Here is a 26363-nt window from a genome sequence, read left to right on the forward strand (position 1 = left end):
TGTCCTTTCTCACCACCGTGTCTTTGCATGAGATGGTCCATTGGTTTCAAGTGCCCTCCCCTCCCTCTGTGGGCAAGTCCAGCCAGCCTTTAGGACTCACTGTCCTCACCCTCCTCACCAGGCAGAATGAAGTACCTGCTCCCCTGGGCGCCCACAATACCTTTTCTGAAAAGAAGGGTCTACTTATGACCCCCCAACGTTCGTTTCTCATTCTAGTCTCTTCTCCACAAATTAACTTTACTAATGAGTGGAGGGAGCTACGAACAGACCCCACACCTCAAGGCCTGTGTTTTCTGCATAAGACCATCTTGCCTTTAGAATGAAGGAAGCAGCTCTGAATGACCTGGCCTCTTGTCCCCCAACACTGCTCCCTCTTACCTCTTCCCCTTGTGGTTTGAAGACCCTGGCAGGAGTTCAGTACACATGGTCTCGACTCCACCTGGTAATCACTTCCCATCATCTAAGGGCCAGAGCCAAGTACCATTCTCCTTTCATTTAAATTAGATGAAACCCAGGTCTGTGGCTGGCAAGTGATGGAAGTCCACTGGGGAAATTAAAGGGTCACAGAGAACAGGACCCATTATAATAAAAGCATTTGCACAGCCAGTGATTCCATCTACCCTGTGGCTTCGGTGTTCCTTGGGGTGTGGTGAAATATGAAGCAGGAGGACCTGTGAAAGTCGTTTGAGGAATTTATTTTCATTGGAAGTGGTGGCAGCATTTCTGTGCTCAGAGTAGACTGCAGATCACGCAGTGATGTGATCGGCATTGTGTACAGAGCCGTAGAGCATCCAGTTCTGCCATGATTCAGGATCTTGGTACCACTTGGGTTCTCTCTCCTCCTCCGTATGAACACACTGAACATGATTGTAAGGTCCCTCCCCCTCCTCCTCCTCTCTCCTTCCCTCCTCCCTCCCTTCCTCTCTCCTTCCTTCCATCCCTTCAGTGGCTCTGTATTCCTGTCCCATACTTGGTTTTTAATTAAAATGATGGTGCCTAAATCAGTCAACTGTAGACCTTCAAATTACTCAGAACTCTAAGACCTAAGAAACATCCATGCAACAGACATAAAATGGGGGGAAGAAAAACAAAGACAACCTGTGTTTAAATGTGTAATAATACAAAATAACAATGACTATTTTTTTTCCTATGCCCTGTTTATTAAGCACTTCACAGGCATTCTGTCCTGTCATTCTCATGGCCCTACCATGAGGGCGTCCCCTCCATCTTGCGGATGAGGAAACCAAAGCTCAGAGAAGTTAAGACACTTGTCCAAGGTCACATAGCTGTAATGAATGGCAGGACCAGAATTAGCTGTAAGATCCAGGCAGAGACTATACTGAGTGGCAAAATCCAGATTTCGAACTTGAGTCTGACCGCAAAGCCCACATGTTTCGACACCACGTCACAGTGCCCCATGACTTAAGTGCATCATGATGTTCCTGCCCATCAGACACACGTTTGCATTTTAATGTAGCTCATTTTAACTGGGAGAGGTCCTTCTAACAGTATCAGTAGTGGAGTTGAGTAGTCTGGGGTTTCTGAGACTGTGAAACAGTTGTTCAATCTGCCTTTACTTTCTCACTTTTGTGTTTTTAGATGCATCATCCCATTCAGATGAAACCTGCAGATAGTGAAAAATCAAACGGTAGGTGGTAACCAACGATCTCCTTTAATGTCTGGTTTTCTTTAAGTGAAGAAGTCAGGTGGGGTGGGAGGAGCTGCCCCCAGGTGCTGCTTCTCTAGAGGAGGCAGAGGGAAGTGCTCCAGGCAGCTTCCGGCATGACTGGTACCTCCGGAGTACCGCAAACTTCACTCCTGCCTCCTGCATCTCTGCTGTAAAGATCTGTGAAGATGCTACAGGAGATGGTTTTATGTGGGAGTTGATCTGTGTGGTGGCCCTGGGCCTGTGGCTCCTGTCCACTTCCCCCACAGAGCGGCCCGGGCACCTGGTGGGGAGGGGTGACCTTATACCGGGCAGAGAGGGTGAGCCAAGGGCATCGCCCACTGAGCATTAGGCTGTCTGTTCTCCGCTCTCCTTTGGCTTTAGACTGTCTCCTCACACTTTTCTCGAAGTCGTGCCAATGTATTTGCATCCAGATTCATTCAGAATTCAGCCTCTGATTAAATAAACATATGCTCAGTGCAAAAAAGTGTGCATTTGACAAGGTTGGTGAAATAATGGAGAACTGCCTCTCCAAGACACCAGAGGGTTGACAGTCACATTTCTCTCTTCTGAAGTTTTTGCTTCCACTTATACAAACCTTCTGTCCCGGTTTTGTTCTTCAGATCTACTGAAATGTATGCTAAAGGAACCTTCCGAAACCTCAGCTCTCCCCTGTCCCACAGGACTGACGCAGTCAGCCTGGTTTCTTTCCCACAGGCAGCTGTGCACCTCATTAATTAGTAATCAGGGCAGAAGCCACGCACTGAGGGACCTGCGTGTCTGCAGATGTAAATTATGACAGGGCTCGACCTCCCTCCGCAAGACACTTTTGGCTCATTGTAGTGCGGCCCATTTCCTGGCTCCACAGACTAGAAGGTTTTGAGGGAAATTCCATGTCGTACGGTGGTGCTGCCAGTGCCTGCATGGTCCTGTGGCGGGGGGTCGGGGGGGTCGACGCTGGTGCTTTACCCGCCACCTCCTTGCCGGCCCCACGCTTCTCTGAGCATCTCATTCCCATTTTCCCGCAGTACGTTACCGCAGACGTGGCAGTTAGGGTCGCAGGGGCTCAGGTCCACCACTGCTTGTTGTGGGATCTTCGTCCAGGCCCTTCTTCCCTTTGTTGACAGTTACTCGTCGATTACTTGCTGTGTGCCCGGCGTGTTGCTGGAGCTGAGTTCACAGCAGTGATTTGAAGAAAAGAAGGGGGGGGGGGGCGCTGCTCAGCAGTAGAGTGTGTGCTTAGTGTGTGCGAGGTCCTGGGTTCAATCCCCAGCACCTCCATAGATACACAGATAGATAGACCAACGAATCAACCGACCTGATTACCTCCCCACCACAAAAAAAAAAAAAAATTTTTTTTTTAAAGGGACTGTAATAGCTCAGTGGTCGAGCACATACTTAGCAGGCATGAGGTCCTGGGCTCAATCCCCAGTACCTCCATTAAATAAATAAATGAGCCTAGTTACCTCCCTCCACCCTCCCCCCCCCCAAAAAAAAACAAACAAAAATTAAAAGAAGAAGAAAAGGACACAAAAGACGCTGCCCCTTACCTCCCAGAGCTCAGCTTGACGGCTGGTTTCAGTGTCTGATAGTTACTGAAAGACTGAACTTCAGTCTCCTCAGTCATAAAGTAGTAGCTGCTTCTCCCAGGTTAGCTTTCTTTGTTTTTCAGACCCACACAAGGTAGCAGTGCTTTGTGAAGGATCGAGCACTTCTATAAAATGCTGGTTAGTGTCACCACCCGGAGTTTTCCCTGGCCTGTCGGGGTCTGCGCCAAGTGCGTCTGCCCGGGTGGGAGGCCGTATCCCCTGCCGATCTGCTCCAGAAGTGCACATTTACAATCTGTTCTGTTCCTCTGGGGAGAGAGGAGGGATGAGTTTAGAATTTGTGGGGTGAATTCCATCAGTGGAGGTCACCTTAGCGCATCCGGCCGCCAGGAGATAGATGCTCCCTGTGCCTTGGCCCCGGATTCTCTGAACCATTTCAGGATGCGGGCCGCGGATGAAGGTCTGTGGAAGGGAGTTGGTCTGAAGCTTAGGCTGTAGTTGTAAAAAATGTGACAAATTAGAGAACCGAGATGGAAATGTCTGACTTCAAATACCCAAATAGTTGAACCACGAAGGGATGTCTTTGGCGTTTGCTGCTGCGCGGGCAGGAGCCCTGACTGTCCCTGGGAGAGCTGCCGGGGGTGGGGGGCTCCCAATGGCCAGCTGCCTCTGCTGTCCAGTGTTGACTCTGGGCCTAGAACCACAGCAACAGGACAGAACTGCCACGGTCCCGTGCAGTTCTGCACAGTCTCAAAAGCCAAGCAGGGTGAGATGCTATTTTACTAAGAAGGGCAAATACCTCAAAATGCCATTTTTCACGAAGCGTGTCTGGGTAGCAGGTAAAAACTATTTGGAGGCACCCAGACTTGACCCCGGACCCTGCACTTACTGGCTGTGACCTTGGCAAGTCCCTTATTCACCTTGCCCAGCCTCCGTGTCTCCACCTGTCAGCGGGGCTAGGGTTGTCTAGTCTGAGCTCTTCCTGTAACGCCCACCTTACGAAGTCACCAAAGAGTGTGCAGGGAACATCTGCACAGCTTAGCTTGATACCTGGCACGCAGCAAATACTCACTTTGCAGAGTTGGCGGCGTAACTCCAGCTCCTGGAAGCAGGCATTTTGGTGCGTCCTCAAAGCAGAGGCCATAGCACAGATCTGGACATAGGAAGGAAAGCCCCCCCAGACCTTCCTGCTGGGCCAGTTGACCCTTGGCTTTAGAGGTTGACCATCATTTTCTGAATTTCTGGTGGGGAAAAAAAAATCAAATAATGTAATAGACCAAAAGCTGCTTTTAAAGAGCTCTCCTCTATGAAGCCTTGGGTGGAACCCCACCTCACAAAGCCACGAGCAGACTGCAGGGTTCTCCTTGGACTTGATTTGAGGAATCAGGAGAAATGTGTCATTTCACAAAGCCAGGGATGAGAGCTGCGAGCCAGTTCTGATTCCCCATGGTATTTTTGACAGGTAAGCATAGCTTCCGCAGCTCAGAGCGTGCAACAGTTTCTTGGGCTCAGATGCTCTAAATAGCGCCAGTAGCTGTGAAAGACGCCTAACGAGCTCTAATTGCACTTTGGGGGGGGGGGGGGCAGTTTGCTGACATTTATGGATAAGACAAAGGGCTCATCACAGTTAGACAGCCCCTGGCTTCATTATCAGTGTGTTCAGATGTCTCAAACTTCATATTTGCTGAGCAAGAAGGGGCTGCTCATCGCAGATTAATTAGTGATGGACAAATGAATTCCAGAAAAGCAGTCGCTCTCGGAAGCTTTTGTCCATCTAGCGATTCTGAAACCTGCAGCAAGCCCAGAAATGCCCTTTTATCTGCCCGTCATTTTTATGTTGTACCGAATGGGCTTCCAAAATCTCCGTGGCTCCCTAGAACCCGCCCTTCCCATTGGCTCTAATTTCAGCCGCAGCCTCTGGCTCACTGATGCAAACTCACCGCCTCTTAACTTGCTGTTCTTGTGCTTCTGCTGTGCCAGGTATCTAAAAAAAGAAAAAAGAAAAATCCTACTCTGGGTTGGCAATAAAATAATCAGGGACTTGAAGAACACGTTGAATATAGACCCAAATTTCAACAACATCCACCTTCGTTGGTTATTTCTCTACCGCACCAAGTAGGGTTGATGTTACTCAGAAGAAGGGCATCTGAGGAGGTGTGGACTATTTCAGGGGCACTCGTGCACACAGTCACTCTCTTTCCTTCTCTAGACCGTGGGGGGCACTGTTTTCCAGCTTTCAATCCTCTATCAATAGGCCGGGAAAGCACCTGGCTATGCAGGATGGAAAGTTAAAGAATCTGAAGTTGGTGTAGCAATGGGTGGTAAGAAAAGCATAGGGGTTGCCTTGGGTTCTGCACTTGGGTTCTCAGTGGTGGGGGTTGGCCAGAGCCAGTGTTCACTGTTAGGTCTGCTCCTGGCTTCAAGGATTAGTTTTTATTCCGTAGACAGAGGGTAAGGTCCACCCTGCTTTAACCTCCAACCTCGCAGCTTGTCAGGGGTTCTTAGACCCTCGAATCCAGAAAGGCCATTTAAACCTCACTCCTCCAGGGCTCTGAAGCCCATATCAGCCAAGCATCACAAGAGTCAGGATAACTAACACTGTCGGGGTGGGCAACGGCTTGTGCAGGGAGAAATCACGGGGCGTTCCCGGGCAGTCGCTTTCTGATGTACTGCAAGATGAAGAAATGATTTTGAAATTCAAAGCAGAGAGACTCATGGATTTGGAGGCAGTAATTAAATGCCATATGTTAGCTCTAACACACTGAAAAGTTGTTAATGAATTCAGGCCACCCCGAATCCAGGTGTGACTTTGACAGATTGTACACCAGGGTGTTGGTACAGACTTAAAATTAAAAGAGTTTTTTTAAAAAATCAAGTCTCCAGTTCCTGAACTTTAAAAAGTCCCCATGTACATTTAAGATTAACCCCTTCTCATTTATACCTGGGAAGGGGAGCGGGCGGTGGTCGCTGGTATGAAAGAACTTTCAGTTCTGCTACTGTCATTAACCCCACCTGTGCCACACCGGGTACTTAAAAGTACTTCCTCTGGCTCATTCATTTGTTCTTCTAAAGGAAAATAGACTTTCTTAAGAGGGCAAGGGCCTTATCTTTTCATTCTTCTTTTTTTTTTTTCAGTTCCTCTAAAGCATTTAGCAGAGAACTGTGACCATGGTAGGTTTATTTAAGCAATTGGTATTCTTGTGACTGGAAAAAAAAAAAGAAAAAGAAAAAAGAGTGAGATGCTTACTGCCTGTGAATTCTTAGGAAAGACCCACCAGGAAATTCATCCAACATTGATGGAAAAGTTAAATGAATTCAAGATAATTATGTTTATTTAAAATGTAGACAAAGCTGTTTAGCCATCCTGAGAATGGGAATCCGAGGAATAAATTTTATGAATAAATTTTCACCGGAAGAGCAGGAGAGCTCCAGGGAGAGGAAAGCTGGGTATTTGTACTCACTCCCATTTTGCCCTTAAAACAAACAAGGCCCAACTGTCAAAACCACAGAGCTACTAGGGCTGCAAAAGACTGCACACATCCAGGGCCCTTTGTACACGCACACACATACCCACTTACACAAGGAGAAAATCTACACCAGCCCTAAGCTCTTCATTTTTCTGTTAACTGACAAGTGAGTTACCTTCCATCTCGCTGCCTCTCTGAGTTTACCCCTCCGTGGTGCCCACGAAGTCTCACTTTCTTTCTAAGTGGCTTCCTTTTTCTCATATTCATCTTAGGAAAAAGTCCTTTTTGACCTTACTGAGGAGCTGCACATCTAACTTACCGTAGCGTCCCCCTGAAACTCAAAGCCTGAACATTTTTTGCTAAATACTGTAATTGAAGATTTACTGGGGAAACCAAGGACCACCTGGGACTTTATCATTTGCTTTTGTTTAAAGGAACTGAAACCTGATTCTTTAGGATAGAAGGAAAATACAACAGGAATTTTTTTTTTTTTTAACCTTTCCTCAAGATACCAGCTGGTGGGGAGAGGGTGTAACTCAGTGGTAGAGTGCATGCTTAGCATGCATGAGGTCATGGGTTCAATCCCCAGTACTTCCATTAAATAAATAAACCTAATTGCCTGCCTCCCTGCCAAAAAGACTTTTAAAATAGTAATAGTAATAATACTAATAATATAATAATAATAATAATAAAATTAATAATAATACCACCAATCTCTTTAAAATATATATATATACCAGCTGTAGTTTCCTTGGGGTGGGAGTCCCAGCGATGAGGTAAGGAGAGGGTCAGGATGGGGGACGAGAACTACAGCTGGACATTTTCCCTCCCTCCTCTGCCCCATTTCCATCAGTCCCATCCAGTCCCATCCAGTCCCCTCCTGGTTCGAGGGAATGGCACATCCTCTCGGGGCCCTGGAGTGTTAAGGAGTCTGGCATCATGAGGGAGACCCAAGGCTCCCATTGGAAAGAAAGGACATCTTCCAGGGCACGTGATGCTTCTAACACTTGGACCCTTGTTGTGCCAACACCGCCCTCGAGTTACAGTGCTTTCATCAGTTTCCAGTAGTTCGCTTACTCTCACAGGAGAAAGAAGGATTTCTTAAATACAGAAATGTTCATCTGTGTGAAGCAAGTGGCGTCCTCAGCCTCCTCCCAGGAATCAGAGCCAGTGACGCCCACTGCCCGCACTTCCTTCATGAAGCTCAAGACAGGCAGTGGCTCTGGACCACCTGGGACCCTCCTTGTGCATGGAGCCCCTCTCTGTGAGGCTGACTGTTGCCAGTCATCCTGAGCACAAGCTTGCTGGTTTGGGGGAGAATCTCAAGTCATCAGAAGTAACCCTTCCCTATTCTTTACCCACTGTCAGCTTCCACGGTTAGAATTTGCTGTGACACCCAAGATGCATTTCTGTTCATCAAGATTCCTGCCTCCAAGTGGGTAGAATCGTACTGCTCCTTCCTTGTTCCTTTTTTCAGTCACGGTTTCTCCCTAAGATTGGGGCCACCCGCCATGATTCTCAAATAGCCTTGGCCCACTCTCTTCACTAGAATTGCCTTCATCTTTAGTTGTAATGTGGAGACCGTGCAGGCTGCCCTGGGTGGGACTGCGGAGCCAGTGCTGCCGATAGAAGGTCATTTACCTCCTCTCTGGAAAAAGTAGCTTCGCTCACCTGTCTTCTTCTCGCCCGCATCAGTGGGAATGAAGCTTTTGAAACCAGGGAAGGAGAATGTTTTCTTCCATTGAATGCTTTATTTAAAAGTTTTATTTACTGCTCTCCCACTAAACTATGTCTGTTTCTGTTGCTTCTCCTCTCTTGAATGCTTTCTTTCCCTTTCACTCAAGTTAAAAGAAGATATACCCAAAAAAAGAAAGAAAGGCAAATTAAAATTTGTATCCCAAAATATCTCTAGGGAATGGTAGCGTTTAGCAATTACTCAGAGCTTTGACATTCTAGTAAACACATTTCTGTTTGTTTCCAAATGGGAGAGGAGGACTTAAAAATAGTGTTTCATGTCCTATGAAGTCGTTTTATTAGTAAGAGGAAGCTCCCGGCGTTGAAATCAGAGATGAGATGTCGAGGAAGGGCTGGGTTGGGGAGCAGGGACGAGATGCGTGCAGGGCTGAGGAAGGCAGCCTGGGTGTCTAAGGAGTTAGCCTTGGGACCTGGTCGGATGTGGTGACGAAGCGTTGATTACAAGGAAGAAGATGAGATGGCCTTTGCTCATCCATTCTCTCTGTCTCCTAGCCGTGGAAGACAGAAAACTGTTCATAGGAATGGTTTCGAAGAAATGTAACGAGAATGACATCCGGGTGATGTTCTCTCCGTTCGGCCAGATAGAAGAGTGCCGGATCCTCCGGGGACCCGACGGGCTCAGTCGAGGTGAGTGTGCTGCCTGGAAAGTCTCCTCCCTCATGTGCAAATTGGAGCTCTGTGTCCCAGTCAGGGTAGACGTAGCCACCGCACGCAGCCTGAGGTCACCCCAAGATGCGTCCCCCGGGACAAAGTCACCCGACCTGAACTTTTCACCGCAGCTGAAATGACCACCTTTTATTTCTCCAGTCGAGGATGTCTTAGGGCCGACATCCTAGCTCAGGTTAGCACTGTCAGACGGAGGAAGCCCACAGGCTGCCCTGTCACCACACGTCCTTTTTCTGGCTGAAATTGAGGGAGATTTGGCAGGGGTGTGGGGGGGCTGGGGTTGAGAGAGAAGATCTGCTTTTTGCATCTTAGTCCTCTGGCTTTCTGCCTGTACCTGAGAGAAACGCTGAGGGTGTGGGCCTCTAGACAGAGAAATAAACCATCCCCACGTAGCACAGAGCAGATGTGGACTCAGTGCTAGGGTTGTATTTCAAAGAGCAAAACTCCTGGAGTCCCAAGTACAGGGAGTCCATTAAGTGACAGAGAAATGACTTTGTCCAGGAGAAGATTGTAGGTTCTTCTTTATCACCACAATAGAGGCAACAGCCGGGGCCTGAGACTGGATAAAAACCAGTGTTTCCCACGCAGCAACGACGGAGTTGGAGATAACTGTTCTTTTTCCACATTTACCTCCCGCTTTGACAGTGACACACACCTCCTTCTTAGAACCGCTCATAAAGGTTGTCACCCTGTTCCCAGTCATCAGACTAGTGTCCTGAGTCAGCCCAGGGAGGCCCAGGTGCACCCATAAAGCACATTTATTTGTCCATTCTTGTAAGAAATCTGTGTTTTTGCAACACAGAGAGTTTCATTCAATTCATGTAGTTTCCAGTGCACATTCCATGGGGCTAATGAGAACCGTCTCTCCTCTCCCAGTCTCTGGTTCTGGGTCTGCGCTGCCACCCCAGACCACGTGTGGGAAGAAGAGGTTAAGCCCTCCGTAATCAAGGCACTCATCTCCCTAATTTTGCCTAACTCACGCCCTGGGAGGAAGAAGATTTGTTCCTTTGATGTTCAGACAGAAAGCCTCATGCTGTCAGAATTGAAGGCACAGGGAACAAAAGTTTTCCACCTACCTCCACCTCCGGAGCCCCAGCACGGAGGTGGTCTGGAGGAATAACTCCTAGCTTGTGGTCCCTGTGTTTTCTTCTGAAGGTGCTTTAAAAAAAAAAAAAAGAGGGGGGGAGGAGACATGGAAATGACAGTTTACATTCTCTAAGAGTTCTGAAACTTGTGTTACCTAGCTCTACCTGGAAGATGTGCGTCTAAAAGCTGAACAAGGCATGATGTCGAGTGGGGTCCCCAAGCAGGGGGTGAGGCTGATCTGTCACTTGCCATCTGTGCCTTGAGCTGTACCACCTAACATATTTCCTTGTGCCGGGGCCCTGTACCACTTCTGGCCCCCGCACAGCCTCACAAGCAGAAGGATCCCGGGATTTCCACCCTGGTTCCCTCTGTGCCGTCCTGGCAGATTCCCACGTGGCGAGCTCAGCTTCTCCCCACTCTGATCCTCTGATCCTGGGCAGCCATGATGGTAGATGCCCACATAGGCAGACAAACCAGGGGCGCAAACACCGCCAGACAGAGCAGCATGGCTGAGTGAAAAATTACGTATGCAGGAAAGACACAACAACGTTTCTGCGATCCCTTTTCTGCTGCCAATTTAGTAATAAGAACCGCTGTTCCCTCCGATTATTTTTCTCTGACTTCCGTGCTATCCCTGCATTTTTGCATTCGCCAAGGCACGCAGCATGGAGAAAGCACGGACAGGCAGGCCCCTAAGTGCTCACAGCAAGGTTTACGGTGCCTGGGAGGTGGGTGACCACAGGGCCCAGTCCTAGGAATTCTCCTGACATGAAACACGGGCACGGTCCATTCATTTTCCTATCTCTGTCCCTCAGTTTCCCCAACTGAAAATGGCAGCAAAGTATCTGCCCTGCTCCTCAAAGGACATGATCAGCTCCTGCCGTGGGAGGCGTTTTGTGTGAGCAGGCCATCCGTAGGGTTTCGTGGATGCCTTGACTGTGAAGTGGGAAGACTGGACATCCTGCCCTCCCTCTCCCAGTTTACAAGCTGACTGTCCGTCTGTCCAGTGGGGACAGCGATCAGGAGCACTGGTGTGTCTAGAGGTCTTTGAGTGGGCGTTAGTTACCTCCACAGGTGAGGTTTCAAAAGAGCCAACACTTCCACAGGGAAGAGCGGGACACTGTGCTTGACCGGAGAACTTGGCCAGTCCGAGCTGCCGTTTGCTCGATGAAGCAGCACTTGATGCCAGAACAGCCTGCTTCTGCCATCAGTTATGTGAGCTCTTCATCAGTATTTTGGGCAAATGCTGGTTGAGAGTCCTCCTTCCTCCCTGCCCCCTTTCTTTTTAACAGAAAAGTAATTTCTGACCAACTGATGAGAATTCCCTGTGGCAAAAAAAAGAAAAGAAAAGAAAATATTCATTTAGAGCCATTTGTTCTGAAATATAAAGACAGACAGTGGTACATTTTTTCAATTAGCAGGACCCAGGGACTCCTGGGGACTGGAGACTGTTCCCGAATCAGTGTATTTGTTGACAGAACAATTCTCTTTCATGCCCCTCTTTTGCTTTCATTAAAGAATTGCATTTTTGCAATCAAATATTAATAAGTGTCTCCCATTAGCGGCACTGGAGATCAAGGGGTGCTCAGCATTTCTGGTCTCAACGCCTACTGCTGGCGCAGCTGTTTACAAAATAAATAAAAATGAAGCGAAATGAAAGCTTGGCTGCTCCGGGAAGTATCTTCTAGTGCTAAACCAGGGTACAAAGTAGTCAACAGAAAAGGTTTTAAATCAAACTATTTGATTGATTATGATGAGGGAGATGAGCTGTTGGGCTGTTCACATTTGTTTTTCTTTTTTTTTTTTTGCTTTTGCTCAGTTCAGCTGTAAGAGTGAGAGCAGAGAAGAGACTTAATAGCCTTGGCTCCCCAGCAGGCGTCTAATGTCCTTCCTTCTCTGCACTGTCAGTAGTTTGAATCCAGATGTTAGGCTGAGGTTCCTCCGGGCTTGTTGACCCAGTGCCCCCGCCCCATGTCAGAATACTGGGCTGCCAGGACCCACGTTTTTGTATCCCTGAAGCCCTGCTATACTTTCCATTAGAATCACTGTCTTTTAAAATAAAAAATCACGATCTACACTTTGGCAAGAAAGACAATTTTAGAAGTCCCAGAGTTACTCACCAGCACCCAGATCTGAACCATGTTTTAAGACAGACTGCCCTCCCCCCACCTCCCACCCCCCGCCCCAGGAAACTGTCATGCCTCTGCAAGGGCAGTGTCTGCCAAGCCTGTCACAACCACCCGACAGGTACCAGGACTCTGCCTCACTTTCCGCTGTACGCCCACATCTAAACATGCATTTTTCCCCTTTGCGGGCAGCAACCCATTCTGCCATTTTTTCCCCCTTAATTTGGAAAATCTGGTTTGAGATACTTCAGCCCCTCCTGATGCTCAGAACCGTCTGCACAGCAGGTCCACCTGCCAGGCCCACACGTGGCAAGTGAAATGAGATGTTTGCTCTCAGAATCAAAGCTTGAGGCTTCTAAGCCAATGTGTTTATTGGCCAGTGTCATCTTATAGCATGCTGATTTCCTCAAATACACATGCTCTCGCTTACCCACAATCCCATAGTCGGAATGGACTATTTGGGTCCAATGTGCCAGGTTTGCTATGCCATGGCAACTGAATATCTGTAACTCAGAGACAGTGAAGGGGTTGATTTCATCTTTCTTTCCCATAAACCGTAGTCAAACCTTCACTGCCATTTAAGGTAACTTTCTGCTTGTTTAAGAATATTCCAGCTGCATTTATGGTGTTCCAACAGTCTCCTGCCAAAACCCTTGTCAAATGAATTGGCAATACTCTCAGGGACGTTGGCGAGCACAGAGTGGATTTAGCTATTAAATCCTCATTTGTTTTTGTTTTATCTGATCGGGATATTGGGACAGGACTTTTGACTTTAAAAACATGTACACAGAGAGGACTTCAGTTTTGATCACGACATTTTAGTCTTGCCCATGTGGTACCCAAACATTCAGATATGTGGAAACCTTTATCAGATGCCCCCTGGGGTATTAACTGCATCTTGCTGTCTTGCTCTGGGTACAATCTTCCAGTCTCATCTCAGGAATGAGATTTGGCCAACTATAAAGTCCTCGTCTGCACTCAACCTCGGGTGCCAAAAGCAAACGATCTCTCCCTGCCAATTGTGAATAAACTAACCCCACATTGGGGATTGTGCATTAGGGTATTAATTTTGATGCTCCAGTACCATCCTGATAGCAATATGTTTAAATCCTGCCATTGCTCAAAAAATACAGTGAGGAAAATCGGCCACATTAAATCTTGCTTTGGCTGAAGAGGAATTTGTAGATAAGTTTTCCATAGGCTGAAACCTCCTCACGCCACACAAATTCTTTTAAATTAGGTTTCCCTCGGTTGAAATAAAGCAGCTGCTGCTCCTCTTTCAAAGGAGGGCAGGAAATCAAGAGGCCCTGGCATTGTATGTGCTTTTGAAAGAGCCTGTACTTCTTTGTTTGCTTTATTCCTTTTTTTTTTTGTTTTCTTGGTGCAGAGCAAGAATTCACCTAGATCTCTCAAAATTCTCTTGCAGCCTAGAGAAAAGCTAGAACACCTGAGTTAAGATAGCCTTTCAGTCAAGATGACAGGAGTAATAGATGTGTTCCAGAATCTGCTGTGTGGCAGGCCTACCTGCTCTCCTTAGATCCCGTCTGTAGGAGGAAATTACTTGGAGAAACCTTTCCCAGTCAATCACGTGTCTGTTTTAGCAGCTAGAAGGTAACCTCGTTGAAATAACAGGAATTCAACTCCTTTCATTTCTATTAGCAATCTCTGACATTCTGAAAGTGGAGATGACAAATAATGGCCAGCTAAATTACAGGTTGGACACATCTACAGGTGGAATTTTTGCCTTTTAGTTTTTCCATTAGGCATTTGGAGGCTTTAAGATGGTACTATATGGGCTCTCTTACCAGCCTCCCCCACCCCCCCCCCAAAAAAAGAAAAAAGTAGCTTCACTATTTTGGTACCTGTTTTGATTTGTTTTTTTTCACTCCTGCAGTCTAAGTTCCTCTGCATTTTGATCAGTAGCCAGAGAACTGACTGCTGCCACCCCATGTGGAACAGTCTAGAACAGTCAAGGGCTGAGCAGTTTTCGAGACCCCGTAGACTCCGCTGTCCCCAGAAGCTCGTTTTCAGAAAAACAAGGGGGTAATTGACCAAAGCAATTTCTCACCGGTGGAAAAGCCGCGGGTGGGCTTGTGGAAGGAGCCAGCAGCCCACGGTGATGAGAGGAGCCCATGTGACCTGTGTTAGCAGAAAGTCACAGATAGGCAGCCTCACCCCAAAGCCCTTGTTTTCAGTGGTTTTGAAAAGAAAGTGAAAATCTAGCCGTAGGACTACCTTGACCTTCTGTTTTAAAGACATGACACAGGTTAGCAAGCTAGCCATCCATGAAACATTGGGTTCTGAAGTTAGCTTCCCCTGGAGTGACGGAGAGAGGGAGTCTTGGGTAGCCCGTGTTCCCACTTTCTGAGTGACAGTCATTTTCTCTCTCAAGTAACTGAACACCACACACAGCATGGAACCTGACCGAGCCCCTAGGAGACAAGGTGTCCCTAACCGCACCACTGCCGATAGAATAAAAAGGTTAAAGAAGTCATCGGGTTTCTCAGGTCTTTTTTTTTTTTTTTTTTTTTTTGGATGGGATGAGGATTGTATAATTAGAAGCATCAGTCAAGCTTTTAATTGCAGTTTTCATAGAGGAAAGGGCAACAGTTCCAGTTTATCGAGAGAGAATTTCATTGTCCTGTTGCTCAGACTTTTCTTTTGAGCCCTTGTTCATTGTTAGATCTTTCTCACGAAGTTAGTTACTCACCCAGGTTCTGCTTGTTCTGAAATTGTGGGAAATGCGTAAACTGGACCTTACTGATTTTTGTTGACATTTTACATGTTTTCTATGCATTCTTAACCTCCATTTGGAAACTGTCAGTTTGGCACATGCTCCCGGGTAATAAGAGCCAATGAAGTGAATGAAACAATCTTCTTGACTATTAAAAGCAGAGTTAGTCCAGGCTCTGCATAGTTTCAAATACGTCTCCATCAGATGGCATGCTCTACTGTCGTCTCAAGATAAGAAATGAAAAGGAGAAATCTTTTAGTGTTATTTCCTCTGTCAGCAATGCCAGTACTGATCACAATGTTTTTGAAGAGAGATGACTTTGAAACAGATGGTAAATTTAAGACTTTCTAATTTCAGAGCTGAGTATATTTCAGTATGGGACCCAGCAGAGGTATGTCATATGTCTCACACTGTATTCCACATGTCATCTAGATGCCTTGGAGAAGGCCACCAAATTGCCTTTATTGATGACAAAAGCCACAGTCAGTATGGGTACAGGCAGCATGTTGAAACGGCGTCACCAGCTGCTGTAACGTCAGAAAACTGTATGAAACAGCTTGGTGTTCTTAGCGAGCTAGACTTCAGGCTTCAATGAGGACAACTTAAGAGGGAGGTGAATGAGATGAACTTCCCCTGGACTGAGAGTTTTTCTGTATTAAAAATTACAGCCTGATGCAAAAAAAAAAAAATGCATTGACTTACTTTCATGATTGGATGTTGTTGTGCCTTGGGGTTAAATGGGCAGGTGTTACCTTCTCTTTTGCTGTTTAATTAAAAGGTGCTAATACAGTATTGACTTGATAATCTCACCAGGTACACATGCAGAGCCAGTGAAGAAAATGTATGTAATGGCTCACACAGAGATTTACCTACACCAAGCCATCCGCTGGATGTTTGGCTGTAGAAAGTTCCATGTGGCTTCCCGGCCACAGCAGCAACCCACCTCGTGCTTGGTGCCAGAATTCTGCCTTTGAGGCACTCGCTCTGAGATGACAGCAGGCTTCAGACCCTCAGTGTTTAGATCTGCTTCATTTGGAAATCTTTTAAGTAGTAATAATAAGAATGTTTTGAGGAAATTGAGTGGAACACTAAATTATTCTCTGATACCTTAGTTCAAACTGCGCCAGGCTAGAGACGCTGAAAATCAATGCACTCTTAAAGTCATTAGAGATCATAAGTGAAATAGTCTGCGTTGCCTTAGCTAAGCTTTTAGTGTGCTGTGGTATTATTATAAAATCAGCCTGAATCTGCATTAATTTCACAGTCTTTTTCTCTGCTAAGCCCAAGGGTGCGTGATGAATAAAATGTAAATTTCAGAAGGCAGTGTTTTTATTAGTGGAAAGGGCAATGAGCCATGTAGTTGGAGCGGTGACCTGCATGGTAGCCAACGCTGCTACGAGGAGAGGAACAGGCACTAGAGAGTCTAGCTGTTTTACGGCAGGAGAGAAGACTAGCCACGGAAAGTTCGATGAGTCTCCCGGGAGACGTTTAGAGAAATGTACATGGTCTTGTGTATATTACACTTGAGGTCAGACCTCTGGTGGGAATCCGAAAGTCGAAACTTTCAAAAGTCATGAAGGTTTGATGCAAATAAGAAATCCAATGCAAATTTTTAAATTTTACTTTACACGCACGGTTGACTATTCCCAGAGAAATAAAGCATTTGTTTTTGTTCCTCATTAACAGTTACTAAATAGTTGGTACAGGGTTGGGATCTATTCTGTTTGCATTTGAATAGCATCAATGTATATGTATACATATGTCTATTTTTTTTTTTTTAACTACTCAGAGGAGGTGAGATATATTTATTGGCTGACGTTTCGAGCTCTTGGAATCCATTTGCTAATTTGCCCTGGGTGTGAGGATTTTATTATCTGCTGCTTAAAAAGCAAGGCTCCCATTTGAAAGAACAAAGCCCGAATGGGTGGATGCCCGAAGTCAAGATAATCAGCCAAGGAGAAAATGTAAAATAGCAACTTTTCATTTTAGAAAATGCAAACTAGGTCTTGGGAATTTCAAACCAGTGGCTGAAAAAAAAAACAAAAAAACAATGAGTACCCAGCTTCCTTCCCCATCCCTGCCCCCTCACCCCCGGACTCCATTTTAAAAATAAGTAAATAATCTAATCAAGCAAGCAGTCAATCTTTCTGCTTTGGTCCGATTAGCAAGTCAGCACTGTAAGTAAAAAGTGACCCGAGATGAATCCAAAGAGAGAAGTTGTTGGTTTTATGTACTACTGAGAACAGTGTCGTCCTGTGGCAGTTCTCGTAGACTGTGTTGGTTTAACAAGCGTCCAAACCTTTTGTCTTGTTGTTTTTTGTCTTTCCTGCTCCCTGTCCCCTTGTTTCCCACAGGCTGTGCGTTTGTCACATTTTCTACAAGGGCAATGGCACAGAATGCAATCAAAGCCATGCATCAGTCTCAGACCATGGAGGTACTGTATCATCTGCCCTTTCTTTGTTTTCTTTGTGCAAATGGTGGGGAATGGAAAGCGATTCTCTCCTGTGTGGATTGTTCACATGACAATCACAGATGTAAACTTTCACCACCTCTCTCCTCGTTCATTCATATCCCTTCTCTCTCTCTCTCTTTCCCTCCTTCCCTCCCTCCCTCTCTTCTTCTCTCTCTTTCTCACTCTCTCTTTCTGATTTTTCCCCTAATGACTGGAGATGCACTTAGTGAAACCTTCCACTTAGTCTACATTCTTTTTGGAGCCTTTTATTGCAGTGGCCCGGGTCCTGCCATGTAAAGTTCATGATGCCATGTAAGCCAAGTATCATTCTGTACCTCAAAGATCAAGAGCGTCCCCCAGCGTGGGGGTGGCATGGATTAAACCGTAACCACCCCCACTCCAAATTGCAGCTGGCCCTGTGCTGCATCACAGGGTTCGTTCTTTTCTTTTTAGTTTTTGTTGTTTTTTTTTTTTAACATGGGGTCAAGTTATCTCTAATCTAGACAAACAGAATTGCGTTTTTGCATCCAGAATGTTGGAGAAAGTTAATACTTCTCCCACGTCCATTAACCAGCGCAAGTATTGACATAGGAGAGTCCCTCAAAAAATTAATTTGTCACCTTATTAAAAAAAATACGAACAATAACAAACACAAAGGCTCAAATTTGGTCTCCTAATGAGAGACAGTGGCTTTTGGGGAAGATGAATATTTAATGGGTGTGGGTCCCTGGATGTAGACAATGGCTCTGTAATTCAAGTCTGTGATTTGGGTCATGGCCTTTCAGAATTTTGCACAAGAGCATTCCAAGCGTGATATGCTGTTACTCACTCTGTATTGTCTGACAGAACCCTTCGGGAGCGCATGTTCTGGTGTATTATGTAGACTGTATCTCTGTGTATGGGTGGTCTCTTCTGGAGGTAGCTTTGTGGTGTTCTCTGAAGTGATGTTTTTCATCTTTCAGAAAAAGAAAAAAATAATTTTTTTTCAGTTTTATTTTAATGTGCCGAAAGTTCTTTCTTGTTTGAGCTTCTTTTTTTGCCTCCATTTGGGGGGAGGGGATATTTATTAATTTTTTTTTTGTCTGTTTGTTTTTGTTTGTTTTTTTGCAATGCTGCATCTCCCAAAGCATGCCGGGAGCTCAGTGATCATCACGGGTCATGTTTTGTGGGCAACCTTTTTAGAGTGAGCCAAAGGGCGGGTGGAAGGGGGGTAAGGCGTGTGCATGGCATTGTCATTAAGTGTTGACCGTCCTTTTCTGAGTTTTGATACATCAGCATTGCAAAGCCTCTTGTCTTTTTCGAACTTCCTTTTGACTTTAATATTCCTAACATATCTTATATAATCACTGTGTTTTCCTTTCAGTGCAATGCATTTTTAAGACACTCACTCCCTCCCCCTACGTGAAGGCCAGCTCAGGTGAAAATCGGCCACGATAAGAGAGAATTAGCAGAGAATATGAAATGTCTAGGAATCCAATTTTGAACAACATGCACATACACCCGTGATCATGGTTTCGCATTCCCCCACCCCCCGCCTTTTTGCATCTTGGGCTGCTCCGTTATCGTGGACCAGTCTGGTTTCCAGCTACGTGTCAGTTTGGAGATGGAAAGTAAAAGTATTGATAAGAAAAAGAAAGCCGTGACCTGTATTTATTATCTTCCATATATATGTGTTTCATTCTTAATTATTTTTATTTCCTGTCCTTGAGTGATTTGTACCTAAATTGGTCTCACCTTAGATGATTTTTTAGCCAGAACCCTTTCAGCTCTGTTGGAAGTTTTGCCACCACACCCAGTTCCTCCACCCCGGGCGCCCGCCCGAGTGGAGGTCTGTGTCCTCCTGTGTTTTCCCAGAAGGAGGCGACAAGGAAGCATAGCAGACCTGGGTGTGAGCCCGAACCAAGGAAGTAATAGGCTCTCAGAAGGAAAAGAACTTACGATAGAGAAGGGGACATGTTTATCCTTAAGAAACCCTCGATCCTTTGTGAATATCGCTATTATAAGAAATCAAATTCAATGCGCTTGTTTTTAAATCTGGACCTCCATGCTTAATCAGCAGGGCCCTCAGACACTTCAATTTCTTTTTTTTTTTTTAATTTCTTGTTTAATTCAAAAATACTGACAGGTAAATGAAAGATTACATATGACACAGCCTCATAGTTGTACAATTGAAGTTTGTTTTTTTGAATTAACTGCGTTATTTCCCCAGGCTCACATCTTCAACCAAGATACATTATCTACGAGATTCGAATTCAGAATGATGTGAATGTCAAAGTTTGAAAGAATACTTTTAAAAAAAAAAAATCATTAATTTTTATATGGTACCTAGATTTTTCCACTTTCCTCCAATCTCTCCCCATCCTGTTTTTCCCTTTCATGGTTAATCCAAGTCAGTTTTGAGCTATAATTATTGGCCGAATTTTCTGCTTTTATATCATTTTGGGGTCATTGAAGGAAGAAAAAAGCCAACAGTAAGTGTACTATTAGGATGAGATGCTGTAATTTGTTATGGAACAAATTTGATACAGTAACAGCCCTTTTCCACGCAAAACCCTTGCTTTCTATAATTTCCACCTTCAGAATGTTTTGCTCTCGTTAAAGTGATGAAGTGCTGAAATACAGAGCAGATGAAGAAACGTAAAGGATAGATTTTTTTTTAATGGTGGAAATACTCCTTTAAGAAATTTACTGACGCTGAACACTCGGCGCTGTGACGTGACCCCCAGAGCTGAAGACCAGGTCCGTTGGAAGTTCACAACTGAAACAGCCACTCACTTTTCTCACATTTTGGGGGATAATATCAGACCTGATAGCCTCACGTATTCATAGCTACATCCCCAGTAACTCCCCCAGGTGATAAGAAAAAAAAATGCAACTTTGTTTTTCTAGGAGAAAGAAAAATGACCCAGCAGGGAAGGGGGGAAAGCTCATTTCAATAGGAATAGAAGATTTCTGAGAAGAGTAAAAGTCATGCTGAGTTTCAATAAAAGGGTTTTTTTAATCACTTGGGGAGAATTACTTCTTTTTATCTCAGCAAAATTTCGCAGCTTTAATTGTGATGAAATGTACAGGCAGGTATGCAGAGAGAGAGGAGAGCTGGTTTCTGCAGAGTACTTACCAAGTGGTGAACACGGAAAAGGTGCTTTTGAAAGGAAGTCGTCCTGCCTAGGGTGTCAGGCCCTTAGTTTCCCTCATGATTTTTCTCTGTCTCAGACATGAAACCGTTCTATTTTAGAACCTTGGCCGTTTCTCACTCACTCACTCCCCCTCTTCCTTGCTTTTTAAAGGAAGGGACCATGGAAAGAACCTTCTAGGACAATGAGCTTGATTAGGAAAAGAAACCAAGCAGTGATCTCTGCTATTTAAGATCTATCCCCTTTGATGAGAATGTGCTCCTGACACAGGAGGCCCTGGGAACCCGCATAGAGTAGATATGATACAGGTGGAGAAACCCTTCTGAAAACATGGGGACAGGACACTGGCCTGTGCCTGTGTTCCCTGAATCTCTCCTTCCTTCATCCACGTTCGTAAAACAAAACCCACTTCTCCCGATTATATTCCTGGGTCAGTGGTTTCCCATGGTTCCAAAGTTCAAAATGCATAACTACACGTTGGAAGGAATGAAAACTAAATGAGCAAGGGGCTTCTTCATTCCCGTTACCACTGCTCCCCCTGTGTTCCCTGCTCACACGTGGAAACAGGCAGACACACAAAGACAAGTGCATCTTTGAGACAAGCGAACCGTGGAGCTTAATAAAGAAAAGTAAGGTCTCCTGTCTCTGAGGAGGTCCTGGGATGGTCAAAGGAAGACCCGTGAAGAGAGAAGGCAAGGCAGTGTCATAATCAGAGCATGGAAGCACATGGCTTCATCGACCACCAGAGCCCCCGAGACACCGGTGACAGTGTCTGGAACTGTCTGTTGATGGTACCATCCCGAGAAGAAGAAAGACCATCAGACCGCTTAGAAACCATGCCACCCCCGTCCCTGGGCTCCAGGGTAGTTCAGGAAGCTAGACCCCGTGCTGACTGCGCGTCGTGAGCGGAGTCGACCTGGCTGTAACCCCCTGTTCACTTTCCGCTGTGTCTGACCACAGGGCTGCTCTTCACCCATCGTGGTGAAGTTCGCTGATACCCAGAAGGACAAGGAGCAAAGGCGCCTCCAGCAGCAGCTGGCCCAGCAGATGCAACAGCTCAACACTGCCACCTGGGGGAACCTGACGGGTCTGGGCGGACTCACCCCGCAGTACCTGGCGGTAAGTGCCGGGGACCGCGGGGGGCCTGTCGTCCCCTGTCCCCTGAATCCACCAAAACACGCGTTTCTGGGACATGGTGAAAGCCAGGAAATTATTGGAGCAGAATATTTTTCCAGGTGAAAATGATGAGCATAGGGACGTGACTGACTTCATTCAGCCTGATGGAGGCTGAGCAGAGCCCCGCAAGGCCGAATTGCTGATCAGCGTTTCAGCATAATATCCCGCGTGGGGAGGGGGTGGCACACTCCACAGGGGACTCTGTAGCCGTGGTCGGAGCACTCACTGCCTCCCAGGTCTGCGTACGTCAGGGCCTCAGATGGAAGCCCCCTGGGACTTTCCTTCTGTGGCCCTGGGTCTTCCCAGCAGAGCCATGTAGACTCCGTCACATGTTTCTGTATCGATTTGAAACCAAAAAAAAAAAACCAGATCCTGTTTCACACCGAACAGACCTAGTTCTCTCAACCATCCCTGACATTTCGTTGTTTCTAAACTTTCACTTCCTTGTTTTTGCTTCTCTGGTGCTCATTTCATTTTGTCAGTCTTTATTAAAATGCTTTAACTGGGCTGTGAGATAGTTCCTCCAGTAAGATCTAAATAGCACAGAGCAGTGACCTCTAGTGTGGACTGTGAGGTATCTTAGTGTAGCTTGGGAGTGGTAGAAAGCAGCTAATACTCCTCTAAGATTTTCTTTATTTTTGCTTAAACTGCTGCTCAGTCATACACCTCTACCCCACTCATCTGCTTTGGAACCCCAGTGCTGGACTACACGTTTACGGATACAATTTCATATTGTGCACCGGGGTCTTTAGCTGTAGCCTCTGTCAGTGTGTGTCCCCTAATTCTGTCCTTTGACCTGTGAACTGTCCCTCTCAGGATTGTCTGAGCCATTAGCCTTCCTTTGTAGCAGACCCAGTCCCGTTCTGTCAAACAGTCCACCCTGTGACCTTGAACATAAGATCACCCCGATCGCACAGGTGAGCGAAGGGAGAGGCTTAAAGAGGTAGCATGACGTTAGCCAGGACCATGGGGCTGGTGGCCGAGTGGGATGTCAGCCCTCCCTCCGGCTGCGCTACTTCTTTGAGTCCGATGTGACCCCTGTCCTCTTTGCACCCACCATGCCCCGGTGCCTGTCGGGGTCTGACAGGTACTAGCTACTCAGGATGTGTTTGGATGTCTTGCCGGGGAAGCTTCTCCTGGTTTCATCTGAGTCGTTAATAAAAACGTACTGACCAAGTTTGCTATCACCTTCCAGCCGTTTCTCCATTTTATCCACAAAGACCACGAGAGACTTCGTCACATGCCTCGGTAAAACCTCTTTGAGCCCACCGTCTTTTTCCTAGTCAATCAGTCTTGAAGTTTCATGAGGGGGAAAAAAGTCTAGCTGAACCATCAGTTCTTTTTCACCAGGGTGAGCTTTTCAGTTGTTCCCAGATCGTCATCGGTTTCATTAGAAGAATTTCTATTGGAGATGGACGTCGAGCTCACCCTTTCATAGTTTCTAGGAATCCAGCTTCCGGCTCCACCATTTCTGAAAAGCAGGACCCCTGTGTGTGTCCCCAGTCTGCTGGCCCATTTCCTAGGCCCCCCATCCCCTTCCCAACTTACAGGAATCTCTGGCCTGTGTTTCTTTGATCACATCTGAAAATTATTTCTGAACCCTGAAGAGGAATTCATCTCCGCCCATTTATAAAAGCACGTGCTTATAAGCGCTGAACTATGTTTTCTCCCACCGTGGGCGTCTGCTCTTTCTCAGCCAGGTGTGTGCTGCCCCTTTTGGCTGGAAGCGCATGTCTGTGGAAGGACCCTAGGTCTGTGAGGCATCTCCTGCCTCTGTGCTGGGGACAGTTTCTGACTCTGGCTCCCCAGAGAGTGGGCGTCAGTGGGCAGACTCCTTGGAGACAGTTAATGACACTCCAGGGAGGGCCACTTATCTCAGTAGGTGCCACTAACCCCTCACAGTGTCTCCAGAGCTAACTGAAGTTTGCTTAACTCATTTTTTTTCAGTGTCTGATAGGAGAGAGGTAGGGCTTGCCGCCACAGGGAATGGGGAACCCAGGAAATCAAGCCAAGAGGAGGGATTTCTATCAAAATGGATAGTCCCTTGCTCCTTCCTCCTCCTCACTGCGTACGTCTGCGTGTGTGTTGTGCCTAGCTAGTGTGTTACTCCAAATCGAGAAGGATGAGAGAAGGTTGCAGATGTATTTCTGGTAACTGTTAACGTTCATCCCCATAATATCATTGTAACTAAGACTTGTTCTACTCTGCTCAGTGCTTCTAAGTCAACTGATAGATGCCCATGGCTGAGTCATACCCTGTTATAGGGTTTCCATCTTCTGAAGCCAAGGAGACCTACACAAACCTGGGGGAATGACAGTGCTCTCCGTTACATTTTGCAGAGCTCCAAATAAACCCTGAGAGCTTATCTTTTAAATAGTCAATTCATCTGGTTCCTCCCAAGCTCATAAAATCATAGCAGGTCTCAGTAGTAAATTTGGCAAGTCTATGCTTTGAGGGCGTTCACATACAGGAGGTAGCTCCACGCTTGCTTCCACGTACAAACTACGGCTGTGTTGATCAGCCTTAGCGAAAAGAGAATTCAACTGAATTGGACAAATAAAGGAGCCCTTTCGAACAGGAACCACCTGCCTTTTCCTTGTGGTACCCACTGATGCTACGTGGGGGATAATGTATTTTTCGAAGCTCTGGAACAAAATGCAGACCCCTTTGCACAGCTATCTTAATTTCTATTTTAGGAGATGCTGATGTATTTATAATGCATCGCATCAAGGTATATAGCACCAGAGACTCCTAAGTTCTGACAAATAGTGTGTTCCTCTCTGCCAGCGAAGACCACCGTAAAATGGGTGACCGTTGTCTTGGTCCTGTAGACACAGCTGAAACTGGACAGCCATGAAGAGATACACTTATATGTATCGTTACCGCGGTGATTCCTCTGTGAGCCCAGGAGCCAGTGATTCTAGGTGTTTCTAGTGAAGGATGTGGGAAACTGAGCTGGGAGGGAGAGTGGAGGAGACCCAGGGATGGACCTTGATTGGCGAAGATGAGAGAGGGTAACCATGAAGGCTCCAGAGAGAGAGAGCATTAGTCACGCCATGTTGCCTTCCATCGATTTAACACCTGGTTGTAAAAAAGTGTAAGTTGATTAATTGTTTTAAGGCAGCAGTGTTACTGAGTTTCCCCGGTGTCTGTGTGTCTTAATGGAGATTAGACATGAATATGGATTTACAGCCCCAGCTCTGGGAACCTGCAGTCCTTTGAGAGGCAGCAGCAGCCAACGACATAAATGTGAAGGACAGCGGGTGGCCCCCCAGCAGACCTGGGAATTTTGCTTGGTCCTCACCCTGGCTGCATTTTGACAAGACCTTTCTTGTCCTTTCCAGCTCCTGCAGCAGGCCACCTCCTCCAGCAACCTGGGTGCGTTCAGCGGCATTCAGCAGATGGCTGGTAAGTCAGGAAGGATGCCTTGCCTTCTGACCAAGCTCTTGTCTGAATCTGGGGGGAGGGGGGGGCGCGGGGTTCAGAGGACAAAGAGAAGCAGCGGGGGAAGAGAAGACCAGAGAGCAATGACCAGTCCTGTTTGCTTTCTGGCCGAGGTGCGAAAATTAGAGTCAGCTACTTAGAAGCTGATTTTCCCCCTCTGGCATTTCCAACAGTTATGTTACCCCCCCCCCCCGCCACAAAGGAAAATACCCCAGTCCTTGTCTTACCCAAAAGATAAGATTACAGACAGGAGACGGAGAGCGTTACGTAGCAAAAGGTTTTAAGGGATTTATTTAGGAAAAGCGCACCTCCGAGAACGGGAGGCGGGCTGATCCCAGGGGGATTCTCAGCAGTCTCTGTCTGCCCTTCCTCTTACACCCTCGCTTAGAGGTGGGCTTCTGATTGATGGAAGGCCCTTTGCCCCTGGAATGCTTAGTCACGTTTGGTCCCTTTGCGCATGTCCTTACCCATGGTGTACGCAGAGAAAACCATGGAGTAGGGGGCTAAATCAGAATATTAATTATATTACAATGAGCACTGGGTCCTGTCTGGCCAAGTCTTTCTCGCTGCCAGCAGTTGCGACTGTCAGGTTTTAACTGGTTTTTTGCTGACACTCATTTGGAAGAAGTAGAGTCCCTTTATGCTGGAGGCGAGCATAAAGCCGTCTTCCTTTCCTTCACCTGTCTGCCCGGTGCCCCCACTTATTACCCAGCAGTTATAAAATGGTAAAATCAGGGAGCTGAGAATTCCTGCAGAGTGCACTCCAGAGTTGTTTTTTTGTTTTTGAAAAGATGGCTCTAGACTGGGGGAATTTCCAACAGGATTCCTCTATCCGGGGCAGTCATCATGATTGACATCCTTCTAAAGTTTTAATAACGGGCAGTCAATAAAAAATGTTCTGACCTCTGTAATAAAAGGCAAGCTGGCCGGCGTATCTTTGGTACAGTTTGCCGTCCCTTGATAACCGCAGACAATTAACAGGATGCCTTTTTCCACTTGTGAACCCCCAGTCGACGGGGTGGGGCATCAGAAGTTTTATGTGAAAGCAATAGTCTTTGTTCTCGGGAAAATCAAAGTGTGACTGGATTTGAAAGCCAGCTCATGAAGGCT

General features: G+C 46.4%; 1 protein-coding gene across 9 annotated transcripts in view; it reads left to right on the forward strand.

Annotated features, from left to right (window-relative positions):
* Positions 1-26363, forward strand: part of CELF2 (CUGBP Elav-like family member 2) — a 471642-nt gene that overhangs the window by 394504 nt on the left and 50775 nt on the right. For 8 of the 9 annotated variants that reach the window (XM_074358053.1, XM_045522029.2, XM_074358057.1 and 5 more), the window contains 5 exons: positions 1600-1648; positions 8928-9062; positions 17402-17481; positions 21594-21752; positions 25154-25217. In XM_074358053.1, coding sequence (XP_074214154.1) covers positions 1600-1648; positions 8928-9062; positions 17402-17481; positions 21594-21752; positions 25154-25217 — 487 coding nt within the window. Of the gene's footprint in view, positions 1-1599; positions 1649-8927; positions 9063-17401; positions 17482-21593; positions 21753-25153; positions 25218-26363 lie in introns of those variants that run through there. The other variant, XM_074358059.1, reaches the window with a different exon arrangement.

Source organism: Camelus bactrianus, chromosome 35 (assembly GCF_048773025.1).
Source record: "Camelus bactrianus isolate YW-2024 breed Bactrian camel chromosome 35, ASM4877302v1, whole genome shotgun sequence".
NCBI lineage: Eukaryota > Metazoa > Chordata > Mammalia > Artiodactyla > Camelidae > Camelus > Camelus bactrianus.